Genomic DNA, 18,547 nt, shown 5'->3' with positions numbered 1-18,547 from the left:
TTTGTTACTGTCGGTAAACAAAGCACTATATCATATGCTTGGACAATAAAGACTCAAAATCTGAAATAATTTTACCTTTTAGTGCTGATTCCCATTTCTTTGACAATAGCTTTAATCTTCTCTGCTGAGGTACTGTATGTTATTTTTTCTAACAAATTAAAGTCTTCTGCATAGAATTCATCTTTATCTAAAGGACCCAGTATCTTGGAGAAAAAATGATATTAATAAGCATAGAATTTCCTAATCATGTTTCTTTTGTAAACAAAAATATATTAATATTTTAAATGAATGCAAAACATCCACTAAGCAAACTCCCAGCCCTATATATATCATTATTATTAACTATATATTACTAGACTGTATAGTAACTATATAGGATTAGGTTTGTACAGATAACTCACAAAGAACAGTTGCAGTGGAAATATCCATTACATTTTTCATTATACATACCTATGTCAAGGCATACACTGTTCAGAAATAATAGATCTAAGTTTAAGAAAAAGCTCTGTTTGGTACATTATTTTAGACTGAAATTCAAACTACTGTCTTCCTACCACACTCTTTAGATGTTTAATTCTGTGACCACAACCTTAACTTCTCAAGGATTCTCAGATTAGGATGAATGGATAAAAAGTAATACAAGAGCAAAGGACAATGAATGCAGGATACCAGACACTAGAAACGTAACTTTTTTTTTTTTTTTTTTTTTTTTTTTTTTTTGGGGGTGTATTAAGCAAAAGAAAGTCCTAGAAAATTGATTTGAGGATGTTATTGGAATTTCTTACTCATAGTCTACCAGGCTAAACTGACTCAGCTTTCAAGAGGGGATAGTGTTTCCAGGATGTAGAATGTCAGGATGTAATTTTGGCACTGACAGCCTCTCTCTCAAAATTCAACTGTTTCCTAGAAATGAGAGGTCATGTAACTCAATTCCACTTTTGAATCTTTTATTAGTATTAATGATACATGAAATAGAGAAAAACACAGTGTGGTTATGAAACACCATGCTACTTTTGAAGAAGTCCCAATTAGAAAAAAAAAATCTTTGCTCATAAACACAAAACTCCAATGATGAAATAGCAAAGATACAAATGAAGGATATCGCATGCATTTTTAAAAAGTAATCTTCTAACGTGAAAACACACTTTCAGCAAAGTATTTCCTCAGCACTTACTATAGGACATTAATTGAGCTTTTTTAGGCAAGGAAATCAGTAATAACCTTTCGTTTATAAAATAACATTGCATATTTAGTTTTATTATTACTATTAAGACAGAAAAAAACCCACAATTCTTTTGTTCTTCATCAATAAAAAGAGTTTATGTGGTTTCATTAGTATTATTTCAGTAGAAACCATTTAGGATACAAAAAGAGTAGCTAAGTACAGATTAAGAGCTTCCAGAAGTGAAATGCCAGCATATTATCCCTACTTCTTTCTAATGGTGGAGCAATTAAGAGAAGACTTAATCAAAGAGTAGTTTGTATAAGTTGTATTTATAATGTAAGGTATCGAATGTCATTAGCAAATACTAAATATTAAACCTGAAATTTTATTTTCAATCACAGTTCACCTATAGCCAAACTGTAGTAATGCCTATTGGTTTCAGAATATACTTACTAGAAATTTAAAGAACATAACTATTACGCTTTTATTTGAATACTAAGACTATAGAACAATGTAATGTTTATAAACAGTTGGCTTCTTTCCTAAAAGAGAAGAGCTTGAAAATACCACTCTAGTCAATGTAACTTAATTTAGTTTATCCTACACCAAGTATGTGAAATATGTAACTTCAGGATCAAAATTTAGTCTTAAACATCATTAATAATACATCAAATGCTAGCCTATTTAAAGAATTTTGTCTATCGTTTCATCAGAGTTTCTCTGAAATAGCTGTGGAAATGACATGAGTACACATGGAATTGAGCTAATAAACAAATTAGGAGGAAAGAAAAATGGAAAATAAACAAGGCAAACGTTCATACCATTCTCTGCCAACAAGCTGAAAATTGTGACAAATTATTATCATGCATTTTCTTTAGCCTGAAACTGAAGTTCTGAGAAATGAAAAGTAACTACAAAAAGACTGAGAGATGGCAACTTCTTACCTTGCCATTGCTCATAACAGCCATTTGCCCAGGAAGCAGCTTAAGAACCTCCTGGCAGAACATCTGGTGGGTTTTAATTATATCCACTCCTAAAGTGTTGTACTTCTTCTCAAAAGTATCATCATCCATGCCCTAAAGCAAAGACAAAGTATGAGACAGTGAAATGGTTCAGCAAAAATAAATATTGTAACAGCTGAAGTAAGCAAAGACTTTCTGCAAGTTACACGGTAACCAAAAATCAAAATAAAGCCACCTCAGATTCAGTTTAAGTATATGGTATTGGTATGGAGCCACAGTCTCCCAGCTAGATAGCGTGCTGTTCTTCACCCTTGAACAACTGTTAACAACCATGAGAGGAGAGCTATGCCTGAAGGTAAACACTTTTTCTAAGATCCAGAGCACAGCTGAAGGAAAAATAGCATTCTCAAGAATGCAGTTCCTCTTTTCCCTTAGGAAAAAAAAAGTATAAAAATTTGTATTACTCTAAAAACTATCATATAAATATGTTCATTCAATACAGCTTAAACATGTTTTAGGGAAGTCAACAACATCGAGCAAGACACATGACAAATCAATGTTTAAAGTGGAAAAAAATGCTGGAACTTTGCCATGCTTACAATGATGCAGCATGTTTTGATGCTGTCAAAATTATCCTGCTATACTGATATATATTTCCCAGTTAGAAATGTGCACACTAAGTAAACAGATTAATTCAGAAACAATTTACATAACAAAATAAAAACCAAAACAGAAATAATAACGCATACACTGCCTAATTAGCTGCTTCTATGTCTTTCAAAATTTACTAAATGATAAAGAGTACGATCAAAAACAATTAACTAATTCATTTTGCAAAATGTTGCCAGAGTTCTTCTAGTCTTCCAAATCTTATTTAAAAATACTAAATTTTACAGCTTCTTCTGAAACCAAAACTGAAATTTGCAACAGATATTTAGTAACTCAGATTTATTCTATAAGCAAAGTTTGAAGTCAGCAACAACTATATTTTAAACCAATGTATTTTCACAGAAACATACCAAAAAGTGTTGGCTAGAAGTATACAACACTCATTAATCTCAACTGCTTCAGTCTGCACCTTTTACTGTTCACAACCACAACAGGTAAAAAGTTATCTCTGAAGCCTTAATTCTTGACAAACATTAAAACAGTAATTTTAATGAAGAGTGAGCTTTAAAATAATAATTAAAAATAAATTATTTTGGTCTCAATAATTTGTTATCAATACTCTATATTTTTCAGTACTTTTACGTTTTCTTTCTTTACTTTAGAGAAATTTTCTATTCTTCATCACTTAAAGATTGTCAAAAATTCCAAATCTGCTGGCCCAGAAACTGTGTGTTAAAAACTTCATAGCATTTGGCCAAACACTGTTCCTCTCAACTGCGTCTCCTTAGAATAAAAAATACGTACAATAAAAAATAAAGTACCCAATTTAGTTTGCACTCACCGGGACAAGGAATTTAACAATTTTAGTTCCAGCAGCAAGGGATTTTGCTGTTTCTTCCTTAGTGAGTTTGTTTAGGAAACTTTTTAAGCTGCTGTTGTTTTGTGTTAGAAAAGCTGCCAAAATTCCTCTTGCAATGGCTGTGTTATCTTCCTTTATTTTTGATGAAGGATTGTTCAAAATTCCAACCCGTGTATGACTGCTTGTTTTCTGCAAAGAAAAATACAGAATAATACACAATTTTACATTTACATCTGCTGATACCTAATGTATGCATATTTATTGTAGCTCTGTGAAATATCTTTGTATTTATTTTTTTGCAGCTATTTGTCTTCAGAAAATACACATGAATGCCTAATTCAAAACTTCAACTAGCAGCAAAAATGCTATTAGTAAGGATTCATAATACATTTTAAATAAAGATTTTTTTTTTTGACAGAATAATTACTTTGAGCATTCTGCAGAGGTGCATTTTTAACAAAGCACATATACAAGTATTCATTTACAGATTTCAGGATTGTTTTTGTAGATGTGCTTTTCCATTTTTTTTCAAAAAATATCAAACTGAGCATATAATAGATACAAGAAAATGTATCCACTTATCACTTTAATCTTAATCAGCAGGAAACTCTTTCACTTGCTAAAATCAGTGATGACACTTAAATCTTAGTATGAGAGATTGATGATTCTTGGATAGGACCAAATAGTGTCACTAAATGAAGAAAAGGTAAATGGACTCTATTGCAATAAAGAATACAACACTAAGGCATGAAATCAGTGGTATTCAACATACTTAAAATGCAGAATTTAAACTGCAGCTCTTAATAAAAGTGGGTTGGCTTTTTTTAAACACTTTTTTGAAAAGCCTGAAAATGTGTTCTTTAAACTGAGAAGGGTGTTACAGAATCATCTAGGTTGGAAGAGACCTTCAAGATCACTGAGTCCAACCTCTGACCTAACACTAACAGTCCTCCGCTAACCCGTATCACTAAGCTCTACATCTAAACGTCTTTTAAAGACCTCCAGGGATGGTGACTCCACCACTTCCCTGGGCAGTCCATTCCAGTGCCTAACAACCCTTTCAGTGAAGAAGTTCTTCCTAACATCCAACCTAAACCTCCTGTGTTCTCACTGGAAAGAGGACAAGCTGCACAGTATCCTACATTAGGAGATGGGCAACAAGCCAACCAAGGCAAGTTATTCTTCCCATCTACTTGGTGCTTGTAGGGCTGCACTTGGACTGCTGTTCCTGGCTTTGCCTACCCAGAGCAGTAAGGGTGCTGAGATACTGGAGAGGTCTCAGCCAGCCAAGACATCTCTAGTTTTCTCAAATTAAGTTAAAATATACTAGTAGTATTCAAAATAATACTATTACATATTAGCTGGAATACATGTAGTTAAATTGAATTTCCTTTGACCACTTCCCCTCACAGATCCTTGCACACTTCATGCACAAGTGTCTATGCCACGTCTGCGTCTAATGGAAATTCTACTTTTCTAGACCCAGACCCAACAGATGAAAGGGAGTGGAAATGGGTAGAGAATCTCCATGCAAATTAATGGACTTCGAAAAAACAGTGTGTTTTTGTCTTTTTGTCACAAAATTTTGAAAAATTACTAGACCAAGCCGTAGAGAGGGCAATGAGGTTTATCCAAATCAAATCTATGAATAACAATGAAGATAATCAATTAAACTGCTATTTCATAGAAGATTCAACAAACCTTGTTCAGAACAGCTTTTCTAGTGATTTTCCTAAATTGCCACTATCACATGGGGATTTGCCCAGACAGTTCTCACCTCCTAGAGTTAGGAACTATGCTATGTTTTCCTCACTGAAGAGGGAAGGATGTGAAACTACAGAGGGAATACATCTGTCAATGTTGAGCTGCAGATCTAGCAGTCAGATAAATTAAAGGATTTTCTTTAACAGAGACTTGCAATGAATATTCATCTCTGCAGTTTAAGTGTCTTTTTAGGACATACTTGGTATCATGCGCTCCCTGCAATATATCAACTTTATAATTTCTTTAAGGTGTTTCCAATTTCACTCCTGATAAGTAAATCTACGTATTTTCCCAGTGTCACTCTGTAATTACTCTTCTAAACTCCCCGAAACTGAACTTTTTGTAATTTATACTCATGTGGCATTTGCTTGTATACTTTAAATCCTATTATTAATGTCAAAAAATTTAAAAATAAGTAAACTCGTAAATGATTCTCCTACAAATAATTGCAAAAGTAATTATCGGTATATTAAATACAATAAACTTTTAGACTCAGAAGCATACAAATAGCATATGAAAAAACAGTCATTGATGGCCATGACTGTGCCATATGATACAGGAGAGCACTGCATAATGGTTCACATGACCAGGCATTATTCTAACTTCCCTGATCACAGGACGAACGCCTGTAACTGGGATGAAATTCACCCTTCTTATGCACAACAGCATAGTTTGTCTCCTGCTTCAGAAGTCCATGAACCATATGATTGTTTACAGGCCTGTAATTTGCCAGAACCACAGGAGAGTAGAGCAAAACAAATCCACAGTCTCCTAAGTCTGAACCTGACCTGAGACCATTTAAGAATATAATTTTTGAATGCGCACAATGTTGGTAAGAACATATTCATAATAATTAAAAATACATTTTTTAAAATAAAATCTGCTAGAAGCTCACCAGGTGTTTCAAGGCGTTAGAAAGCAGTCGTCTCCCAGCTGGCTTATCAAAATCAGCAATAACCCAGACAGTAACTGCATATAATGCATCTTCATCTGAAAATTAAAGATAATCCTGCTTTACACTCTAGAGAATCTTCTCATGAATAATAAATAATGAATCTCCTCAAGACTTTGAAGTTTGTGTATATTTGACTGCTGACTTCAACTGTAGGACTAATTTTTGCCACATCAGTATCTTTTCCCTTCTGATTTGAAATAAAAGTCTTAGGAGGTACTTTATCATGTTAATATGAGAGAGCTGCTAAAATAGGTGATCTGTTCTTGTACATGGAAACACAGTGTCTCTAAATAATAAACTAGTTCAATTTAACAAAAACTGCTTTGTCAGAGGTTTCTCATGATGGGGTTTGGTCATAAACCAGACATGAAAATAAGTAGTTACAAGAAAGCATGAGTTTGGTTACCTACATTCCCCAAGAGCAAAGGGAGAGTCCTTCAAGCAGGGTAAAACTTATCATTTCTGGACACAAATGTGAATATATCCTATACAGCTCAAAGAAAACGAACTATCATATAGCTGTATATTCAGAATTTTTTTCTTTTTCCTGGTCTATAGTCTCTTGTTCTTTGTTCTTCATAGAAGGGCAATGGTTCACGAAAAAATCTGCAAAATTGTCTTCAGGAGAGTATCGGTCTCAGGTGTATCATATGTTCCCTAAAAGGTGATATGCTTAGACTGGAATTTTACAAGGTTCTAGTGAGATTCTAGGAAGAAGTTGTGGTTCAGATTTGTTGAAGTCTGGAAAAACACACTGGTGACAGAGATCTGAAATGTAGATTCCAGCTTACAGTTTGTGGGTTTTACACAAGAGATCTGAATCTTTGCACTGAGCCAACAGATTGAAAAGCACTTATAATTTGACAGCTAGCTTGTATGTATCTCTGGTTGTAGATGGAGAATCAAATAGAGTTAGAGTTGAATTTTATTCTTAAGAAATATTAAATATACTTTTTCTGATAGTGGAATAAATGAAAATCATTTTAGCACCACATAATAATTACTGAAAGAATAGAACTTTGCTAACTGGATCATCTGTCCCTAGATGGGATGATGTAAATCAGCAGTGGTTAACTGTCTACTCCAAGATGTTAACATGATACAGACTAATGCAAAATTTTGTGCAGTTTTATGCCCCCAGAATTTCTTCTAACTTAGAGGGCAAGTACCTGCATATGCAATTCAAGTGCATTACATCAAAAATATTTTAAGTACAAAAAAGCATGAGTTTTATCATGATAACATGTATAAAATGAGTGATAATCCATTGGTATATGTATTTTTTCCTTTTCTATAGAAAAAGCTTCAAAGATCAAAATTAAATAATGCAACTAGAGGAAAAACAAACTATATGTTAGCGAATAGAAATTAAAATCAATTATCCCTTCAGCTGTAGAAGTGCCTAATTCTGATATAGATATTATAAAGAATTCAGTCTTCAATTTATAATACTGCAACTAAGAGCAATTTGAAAACTTAATATACTCTCTATATCATCTTCAAGTAAAACCATACCAGTATGAAAACCGAGTCTGCTTTAGAAACTGCAAAAGTCTTTCAAAAACTTTTTAGCTTCATGTCTGTGAAACAAAACTAACCAGTCACCTAACTAACAAGTGGGTAAATTTCTTCTGATAAGAAGATAACTGGTAATTGGGTGTGTGTCTATGCATAAGTGTGTGGTGTGTGCACATGTGCACAGGTATTCAGATGTCTGGAACTTTTCCAGTTCCTGATGCTTCAGCAGCAGGCCTTTTAAAATGACTTAATGACAATCATCTGATTTCTACCAAATCTGAAATAATTACCATATTGTTATAATTTACCTTTATAATATTATGGTATGATTTGACCCCTGAAAGGAGCAAATACATAACACATATATACAACATAGACATATATATAACATACAACCCATATGCAAAATAAATATACCCTTTCTTGTTAAATACTTCATGTTGTCTGAAATTACAGCACTTTTATCTTGTGAGTCCAAAAAGGAGAAGGTAGAGAAGTCCTGCACATCAAATGGAACTGCAAAATGTAAAACAGGGTATGTTAGACTTAAAAAAGAAAAATAGTAAGTAACAGTCAATCTGAGAAAAATAGTTACCAGATGTGGATCTGAAATGGATGTATCTTCTTTCTGCTCCAAGAATAGTGGGGTTTATACGGGGAACTACATTTTTCTGATCCATAAGAAAATCTATTGCATTTATATGATCGTTTAACAAACCCTGTAGGAAGATAACACATAAATAAATCAGTACTCCTATAGTTCCAAGACAAACAAGGACCAAGTATTTATACCATCTTTCAATTGAGCTTAAAGCTTATCTAAAAGTTATGGACAACTTCTGGTCAAAAATGTATAAATATCACACAGTATTTCAAAATACCATATGCACATTTTTCAATTAACAACTACAACACACTCTCAGTTTCTGTATGATTCCGTATGATTTGTGTATGCTTAGTTGTTCCTTAAATCTGTATGATCTAAATAAACCGTTTCAAAACCATGACCGCAAATTAATAACAATAAAAAAAATAATAAAATAACAACATAGTTCCAATTTTCATATTATTAATTTCAAACCATTTCATTATAAATAATACAATTTATAAACATGACTCAAACAATCCACTGCCAAATATTTCATCTTGTTTTCATTCTGAAACTTTAAACATACCATGAACACTGCCCTCTGGAAGAACCCGGTGGCATCAATAATCTTCTGAAGAATAACTGTCTCTAACTCTGCAGCATCCACCTCTTCTCTGTTAAAGGGCACACCATTAAACAGAGCTTGAGGCAATGGACCCAGGCCAGTCTTCTTATAAAAGGTTGCTCCTGCCTGATCATATCAGAAATATCACAGAATTAAATGGACTGTGGCTAACTGTAGCAAAAAATGAAACTAATGTCAAGAGACAATGAACTCTAATCTCCAAGTACTATTCACTGTCACACATTCTCACAAATAGTGGGGACAAAACAGGACATATGTGGAAAACAAACAGGACACATTGGAGTCAGTTCTCAAACAGAAGGGCAAAACAATTTATTGATCTCTATATGGGTTTTTAAACTTTTGCTTTATCATCTTGCTGAAAAATAGTATTTTATTTTGCTTAATATTCTTAGTTAAAAAAAGCAAACAGGGCGCTTGTAGAGGGGGCTCCACCTTGATGGGTCTAAGTCTATTTTTCTTCCTCCAATATTCTCCATGAGAAGCTTTCATTCACTAAGCAGAGACAGCTCTTTCTAGAAGAGATTCAAACTGCCTTTCAAGGCCAGGCTGGAAGGGGCCTTGGCCAACCTGGTCTGGTGGGAGGTGTCCCTGTCCATGGCAGTGGTTGGAGCTGGGTGATCTTTAAGGTCTCTTCCAAACAAAGATATTCTGTGATCCTATACGGAAGGCTCTATGCATGTCTGTGTTGTGAGGAACAACCAGTACAAGGCAAACAGCACCTTTTTTTGCTACCCAGATATACCTTTTTGACTGGATATAATACACATTATACAAAGAAATGTAAAAGGAAATAAATAAAGTGGATGGCATGTGTCAGAAACACACATTTTTACAGACAGTAGGGCTGAAGAAAAACAGTACTTTTATCATTTTTCAGCAGAAAATCATCAATATAATCAACTATTGATAAAACGTCTTCTCTTTAAATCAAAATACATAGCTGACTTTCCCAAAGGAAACTGTAACCAGAAAGCACAATTAAAGGAAGTAATGATTTGCATAGAGGTCAGGCTTCTGCTCCGCAGGCAAGAACATACAGGTAAACAATTTCTGAAGTGTGACAGAGCCCCTTCGCCATGCTTGTTAGAAATAAACTTGTGCTCCTGAAAGCAACTGGCAGCACTAAATTTTAATAGTGAGAGCTGTAAAACAGAAACTCTTTCAGCATTTCCACTAGTAATTGAATAATTGCTGAAGAAAAATTTAACTTAAGGAGAAAAATTTAACTTAAAGATACTGTTTTTACTTGCTTTAATATTTAGTAACCTTTCAGCTTAGGAAATGCAGGAACTTAACTGTACTGCAGTATTTCTTACCATTTTGCTTTCAACTTACCTTCCTCCCTTCATCATATTCAGAATGAACACCTAGGATGCTCTGAACATCAGCATAGGGGTATTCATTTCTAAGAACTTTTTTCACATGATTAACTGTTAGAACATTTCCATCTTTCACTTCGTGATACACCTGTAAAAAATTAGAAAAAAAAAAAAAGAGTAATAATAAAATTCAGAAAAGTAAATAAAAATGTTAAAAATTCCCATTTTTGTAGTGTCCTAGTAATTTTTATATTGGTATAATATTACACTGCTTTTATTACTACACTGCAATCTTTATATTCCTTTAGTAATTACCACCATCACACATATGCACAATTTTTCATTGGAGCACTATTCTGATTAAACTACTATTATACTTTTAGTCTAAATCTGAAGCAGCAAAGGAAATACACTTATGTGAGCTGAATGTGAAATGTTATATCTTTCCACTGATTAGAGAAGGAATCTGAATTCTTAATATAGACTACCTAACCATGGTTAGTTCCCTGAACCTACATGGGGTGAATCCAAGCCTAAATCAGTGATATTTCTTCCTGCAATGATAATCTGAATTTATATGGGATGAATCCAAGCCTGAATAAGTAACTGATGCCTTTTCCTAGAATGACACTTTTTTCTTACCAACGCTATTTGATTTCATAGCATGAAATTTTATTACTTTCATCAAACATATAAAATAAATCTGAATGAAGAAATTATTCTAATTTCTTTTCAAATGAAATCAGTACAGTACATTTATCTCTATAGCTCTGAATATCTCAAAACTGTATCTGATTGATATACTGTATCTTGTTTTTGTCTTTTAATTGTATTTATTATCCCCTCCTTTTTATACTATGAAACAAAGTAAATAGAAAAAAAAAAAAAACAAAATTTTAAAAGTACAGTAAAATGATATCTTGTAATCTGGTTGTAGATAGTAGTCATGAATGTATATCAGATCCTAACACTTGTGGATTTATATTTCTTTTCCAAAGTACTCCTTGCTACTTCAGTCCTTTTTATTTTAAACTTTTTGAGTTTGTCCATGCCATTAGTTTCTAGGCACCGAATAAAAGAAAACAAACTGTATAAAAATGTTATGTATTAATATCATATTCTCTATTTTGCTTGCAGTTTTCACATAGACTGTTCACTTTACTTCCCTCCATTCATCTCTTATCTCTGAAATTCTGTTCTTTACGTGAACCTACATTCTCCCACACAGAAAACCAGATGCGTTTGTTAAGCTGCAAATCTGGAATACTTTTGACACCCGTGAACAGCCCAAGCAAGACCAAAAGAAAGAACTCAGTCTGTTTCACTTCCTACACAAAATAACCAAGGTTTTTCAAACCTTATAAAACTGCCAGAGTATGTTTAAAATGCTTGTACTCCAAGAGACACGGAACACAAAGGCAGATACATGACTTTAACAAAAATAATAGAGAAACATTTTTCCACATTTCCACAATGATTTTCCAAATAATTTTTCTATTTCTCCACATACGTAAGATATACGTCTACCTTTTTATGTTCTTGAAGAAAGCCTGTTGACAGTTAAAATGACAAGAAGAAGTTGGTTTCCAGACAAGGAAAATATTTCTGCTAATTGTTCTACAGTAAATTAATGCTATATACTTTTAATACGTTGTTTCCATGTAAAGCAAATGCAAATGTATCATGTTGACACAAGGCAGCAATATCCTAACTATGTAGACAAGTAACAAATTTTAAAAATGATTTCTTGTGAAAGACACTAACATTAATTATGGAGGTAAAGGCTTGAGAGGTGTCAGATTCCTCTGCAATGTAGTTAAACATTCTCCAAAGAGCTATTCCAGCATCTTCATTTCCATCAATTTCTTCTTTTGTATTTAAAACAAAAACAAATCCAATTCTACAAAGAAACAGAAAAAGATCAGCCATTTTAAAACAATATCAATTTCATACACATTTGAGAACTGACCTAAAAGAACAAGATGTTTTCACTCAAGTAATCTGTTCAGCATGTAGCCTTAAACAATTTCTGTGTCTAGGATGTGTTGTCATGACTCTGTGTGGTGATGCTCAGGACACCTGCTATGCAGTCTTCATCAGATCTCCCAGACTATGCTTAGGCTACTGAAAACGTACTGGGTTTGGATATGCATTTTTTTCCATTTAAATCTGACTTACCGTCAGATTTAGGATTTCTGCGAGTCATTAGGATTTACTCATAACCTTTTTTCTCCTTATTTATCTGCAGGTTATGACACTCTTCATGTTCCTGCCATCACCACCTCAATGGCTTGACTCTTTGGCATAGGAAAAGTCCAAGAGAGATCCTTCTGTTGAGGATCTCTGGGACTGGAAAATTGACCTGGACCAGAAAACATTAAGCCATTTTCTGACAGGGAAAGAAAGAGAGTAGACAAGCTCCATCTTGCATGCTACTTCACAAAAAAAATAGGTAAGGAGGAGAAAGAGTAGAGAAATTTCAAGGGCAAATTTTCCAGTCTCAAGTGATGTAGCATGTGTACAGCCATGGTCAGATCATTTAGACTTCCAAAAAGGAGAAATGTATGAACACAGTGGTGTGCATTAGAAGGTGAATAGGAAGGTGGATGCTGTCATTCACCTGGAATTTTGTGAGAGCAAAGCCATCAGACTCCTCCTAAGTATTTGCAAACCTTTCACTGTCTGGTATCAGTACTTTTTATTGGAAGACCAGGCACCCCCAACCCACCCCCTGCACTCCAACACTAAGCCTGCATGTGTAATGGGAATGAAGAATGGGAAGAAGATGACTGTCCTGTTTTTGCCTGTGGTAGAGTTAATTTTCTTTGTACAGGTTCACTGTTTTGGATTTTTGATGAAAATACTTGAGATAACACACTGATATTTTAGTTATTTTGAAGCAGTGCTTGCACAGCGCCAGGGACTTTTCAGCTTCTCGTGCTGCCCTGCCAGCGAGGAGGCTGGGGATGCACCAGGAGCTGGGAGGGGACACAGCCAGGACAGCTGGCCCAGGCTGCCCAGAGGGATGTCCCATAGCATATGATGCCATCCTCAGCAATAGGAGCTGGGGTAAAGAAGGCAGGTGAATATTCAGAGCGATGGGGTTTGTCTTCCAAAAAACTGTTACCTGTGATGAGCCCTGCTTTCCTGGAAGTGGCTGAGCACCTGCCTGCCCATGGGAAGGATTGAATGAATTCCTGATTCTGCCCGGCTTGCATGTGCAGCTTTTGCTTTACCTTATCAGGGTAAACGGTCCCTATCTCAACCCATGAATACTTGCACTTTTACCTTTCTGATTCTCTCTTCTATCCCCTTGTGGGGAGAGTGGGCGAATGGCTGTGCGGAGCTGTGCTGTCTGCTAGGGTTAAACCAAAACCATGACCAAAATCATACATTTTTAAGGATCAGAAATTTAGATAAAAATAGAGATTTTATGTACATATTCTGCTGCTTTTACAGCTCAGATCCACCTTGTGCAGTTTCCCAGAACACAGCCTTCAATCATCCTGAATAGCTAATGCTACTCACACTGGATTTACAGAAAAATCCTCTACTAGTAGCTATCACTTCTCCCAAGACAAAACCAACAGTGCCCCAGAAAAACTGCTCCATGAAAAATCCCTCTGGAAGCGTCTGTTCAGCTTTGTTCTCTCCTGTATTTACTTTTTAGCGAATGTACAGGTATGCATGCCTCTGGCTGACAACTGCAACCAAAACTGCTCAGCGTGCTGACTGCCTTACACAACTGCAGCCATTTAGGAAACACAGCTGGATAAACTGCTGCCGATCCCTGACTACACAAATAGCAGCGCTGGATAATGTTCTGAACACAGAGAGATTGGTAAAGAGCTGGAAAATCATGCCAGCTATCACAAAGAGGAGAATTAGACAGAACAGAGGAATCACAAAGAAGTTTCTAAAGGAGAAGCACACAGACTCAAAGCTGGCTTCTGCTTGTGCATTTTGGAATTTCATTCATTTCTGTGCATTTTGGAATTATTTCCATATAGCATACAGCTCCATCATAGCTGCTACAAGCACATGAGAGATCTACTGATCTCATGGTACCTGAGAGCTGCTACAAGAACATGAGAATCTGCAATACTGGGTCCACATTTCAGAAGACCTCTATATTTATATGCAAAAATTCAACAACTTTCATGATTTAGGAAGCCAGGTTTTCATTTGAATAGTCACTGCACATCAGATATTTCTAATCTAACAATAATAAATGTGTTATGTCAGCGTAATATTGCTTAGATGAATGTTCAGGTCATAATTAGGACTGCATCAAATCACAAGAACAGAGAGAAGTAAGAAATACAGCACATTTTCTAAAAAGATGTAAATAATGATTAACACATAAAGATGCATCATCTTCTACAATAAACTGCTTCTTCCATTTTTTTACATCTATCATTACTGTAAATAACTCTTCCAAAATCTTGTGTCATCTGGGTACAGTAGGAACAGTCAACAAAACAAAACATAGAAGAGTAGAGACCCCATGGTTTGTCTACATCTTCAATAGTGTGTACGGGCTGTTGCCCTCATCTCAGTGAAGTTATGTTAACACTAAGATAGTTCAGGGAAGGACACCTAAGACAGCAAAAGAACCTTCAGAACAGCTTTCAAATAATAACTAGTAGCCTAGGGAAAGAAATGACTGTGGTAGAATATCATAGATCTCTGTAAATGTAAATGGCATCTAGAGAATGGGAGAAACTGCTGAGTCTCTTCTGGTTATAAAAACTATGGAATCAGTAAATGAAGCTAGTGGAAGTCTGGCTCAAAACAAATGAAGTAGTTCTTCATGTACCACATAAGTCGAATGTGAAAATGTTTGGCAAAGATACTGTGGGTGGTAAAATTTACATGAATTCAAGGAGAAAGCAGAAAGGTCTATGGAAGAGAAATCAATTATTGTTGCTGAATAGTTAGAAACCAAATCTGGAACCCTTTGATCTCCAAATGCCTGAAGGCTATGAAAATACTCAGGCAAAGGATCTTGTTAACCTGTTCTTTTTATTTTACATAGGTAGCTTCGTTAAGCCCATTGCAGAGTTCCTTAAGCCCATGACAGACTAACCTAAATGGACCTTTAGTCTGACTCAGTTTGGCTGCTCTTATGCTATTACATATCAGAAAAGGAAAATCAGATTCTCTGATATATTTTCCTCAAGGGCTGAAGTAGTGTTGTCTCCCACATAGAGAGAAAATGCACGGATAACTAATATCTATTCTCCTTTACTTTTTTGTCACCGAATAATAGTAATAATAATAATAATGATAATAATAATAAGCAATAGGAACTGCAAAAAAAATAAAGGAAACTCAAATTTTAAAATCCTGCAAAAAATTTAAAGGTAACTCCTGTAATTTACTGGGGAAACAGCAAGCCATTTCATGGGAAGATTTTAAATATTTAACATGGAGTTCATCTTGCTGAACCTTGGATCTAGGTCAGACACTCTTCTCTTTTATAACCTGTAAAACAGACACTCTGAAGAACAATTCATTTTCTCATAAAGTAGATATCTCAGAACAACTGGATTCTTCTTCACAAGTGTCTCTTTCTCTCAAGTGACTGCTAGTTCAGACTCCCATGACTAATTTCTAGAAATTCAGAATTTGTTGAGGTTAATCTCACTTTAAAGAGTTTTTTAACAACAAAATTAAGTAAAGCAAACTCAATTCAAAGAAATAAAATACAAAATACCCTCAAATCATGTTTTACTAACTGTGTGTCTGCTTACAGAATATTTTGCTTATAATGTAACTTCACATAGGCATCCAGTAGGACTATTTGAGAAAGTAACTTTAAATCAGAACTTTACAGTTTATTTTCCACTCAATCAGGTATGCTATCCTTTACATCCTACTTGCTTAAGAATACTTAATACTCTAGCAAGCTTAACACAAGCGGTCAAAAAATACGGCTTATTAGAATGTTGTTACATTAAACTTCCTCTGAATTCATTTCTTTGCTTAGCAGAATAAAAGATGAGAAAGAAAAAAGGAAAGCAGCTTTCTTTTAAGACTTTCCTTCAATACTTTCAGGTTTTCCTTACCGAAGTGGTACATTATGATGATAGAATAGTTCTGCCAATTTCATATAATCATCTGTATCTTCTTGGACTGGGTCAACAAAAAGAACCTAATAAGAGAAAATATATTATAGAGACAATATTTTGTCTTTATGCCTCTTTCTGAGCTGTACACCCCAAATGTTTTCATTTTCCTAGAACGTTCATTGTAAGAAAACATGATTAGTATGAATGAAAAAACCTTCAGAATTAATGGATTTGGACAAAATACCAAGCAACAGGATTTAACTGTTTATTAAACTTCAAACCAACTGTAAACTCTCCTTTGAAAGACTGTGCCACTATTTTATCTATTTTAATTGAAGTTATCTATTTAAAAAAAGATCTAGTGCTAATTTTTCTATTACTACCTGCAATTAAGTCTCTACTGTCAAGAAAACCAAACTAAAAGAAGTAAACAGAATATGTTGACATAAAACTGTATTTTAAAAATGGAGCACTGGGAAATAATTCTTTCCTGTCTCACATATCCTTGTATTCACTGTCTCACTTGTTGTAGCTTGGAGTGTAAAACCAGATCTTTCAGGCATGCACAGAATCCAAAACTGTGATTTGTCTGCATGGGTAGATTATACTTATGCAGATTTAATTATGACATTGGTACCTTATTTATTCAGCTTTGCATTCAAGTCCCTTTAGAACGGATCACAATTTTGTTAGAGTAGCTGAAATGCAGCAGAATAATTTAAAAATTTGGAACACTCCCTCCCCCTCGGATTATGGTTAAATGATATGTTGTCGATTTCTATAATAAAGCTGTTATATAAATCTATACCAACATTTAACTTTGAACACATATGCAATCTACTTCATATTATAAACACCTTTTGCTTCATTGCAAGCATGCATATTTTAGTTATATATTGTTTGTATCTTGGTTGTTTTTGTATGCATTGAACTTCATTCAACTGCCTTTTGTAATTATTTTAATTTAGAACAGCAATAGCTGCTTCCTTAACTTACTAAGAGATACTAAATGCTACATATAGAGGAAAAATTAGACTACAAGACATTCATAATTTGTATGCTTTCTGTACCTCAGCTCACCACTTCTAAAACAAGAACAGTTACCATGACCTTCACTCAGTAGTTTTCTATGAAGAAAACTTACTAATAATTGTGAATCATCTATATGCAGCAAGGAAGGGAACAGTAAAGCTCTGGGGAAAAAAAAGTCAGATATTGTATAGTATAAAACTAAGAAAGCCAACAGTACGGGGAGTACAAAAATGAAATACTGAGTATTTGTTCAATCAGTGAGGATAAACTTTTATTTGCAGTGCACACCGCAAACATCCTCTGGAAAACCAGTCTGTGTTGTCATGCAGGTCAAAGTATTACAGTAATGCACAAGGAAGCTGACATAACTGTACTGTCAGAGCTTCCCCTCATTCTCCAGAATAATATTCATTTTGAGCTATTTTGAAAGAAATTATGTTTTATATTCTTCCTAGATAAGCACCCACTGGACACTAGCATTTATCAAAAAATACAAATTAATTCAGTGGGGCTTTGCTCATCATGTAGAAGTAGCTCATGATTTATTTTCCTCTTTACTCAAAAAGATAAAAAAGTTTGCATTCCTCTGTCAAACTGTAACAATATTGCCTTCTGAATGTCATTTACATCATTTTCTTGTCAGAGAGGTTAAAGAGCATTAGAGCATTATCATGTTATCCAATAAATCAGAAGAATTTCAACATATTTTCCTTATAGGGCTGGAATAACTTTCTTCCTGTATTCTTCAGTGCTAACCCCATGCATTCTTTTCATCTCCTAAACTGTATACCAAGGCAGTAGAAGCAGACCTTTCATTATTTTGCATTTCCAAATGTATTCTTTGGTGATATATAAAAGTAATCTAATTGCTTGAGAAGGAAACCTAAGTCAGTGGTGAATCTTCCATGAAACTGGCAACATTTTCTAAAATAGTCTTGAAATGAAGCACATGTTCCTCCTTTCCTCTAAAAGTTGGTGGCCTGCTGGTGCAACATTTCTATCTTTGTCTTTTGTCCCTGAATCTTAAGAGTGGTGTTATTTCACCAATCCTA

The 18,547-nt window shown here is 34.5% G+C and overlaps 1 protein-coding gene across 1 annotated transcript in view; it reads right to left on the bottom strand.

The window, feature by feature from the left end:
• The window catches only part of UGGT2 (UDP-glucose glycoprotein glucosyltransferase 2), an 86,112-nt gene that overhangs the window by 30,680 nt on the left and 36,885 nt on the right, over positions 1 to 18,547 (bottom strand). The window contains exons 14-23 of the mRNA XM_032203496.1: positions 16,461 to 16,546; positions 12,154 to 12,289; positions 10,406 to 10,537; positions 9,008 to 9,172; positions 8,428 to 8,551; positions 8,250 to 8,348; positions 6,255 to 6,349; positions 3,578 to 3,784; positions 2,110 to 2,241; positions 76 to 203 (exon numbers count right to left, since the gene is read on the bottom strand). Coding sequence (XP_032059387.1) covers positions 76 to 203; positions 2,110 to 2,241; positions 3,578 to 3,784; positions 6,255 to 6,349; positions 8,250 to 8,348; positions 8,428 to 8,551; positions 9,008 to 9,172; positions 10,406 to 10,537; positions 12,154 to 12,289; positions 16,461 to 16,546 — 1,304 coding nt within the window. The remainder of the gene's footprint in view (positions 1 to 75; positions 204 to 2,109; positions 2,242 to 3,577; positions 3,785 to 6,254; positions 6,350 to 8,249; positions 8,349 to 8,427; positions 8,552 to 9,007; positions 9,173 to 10,405; positions 10,538 to 12,153; positions 12,290 to 16,460; positions 16,547 to 18,547) is intronic.

The sequence above is a fragment of the Aythya fuligula genome, chromosome 1 (genome assembly GCF_009819795.1).
Source record: "Aythya fuligula isolate bAytFul2 chromosome 1, bAytFul2.pri, whole genome shotgun sequence".
NCBI classification, from domain to species: Eukaryota; Metazoa; Chordata; class Aves; order Anseriformes; family Anatidae; genus Aythya; species Aythya fuligula.
Note: the sequence above shows the minus strand (reverse complement) of the source record. Positions and strands in the feature narration are given on the sequence as shown.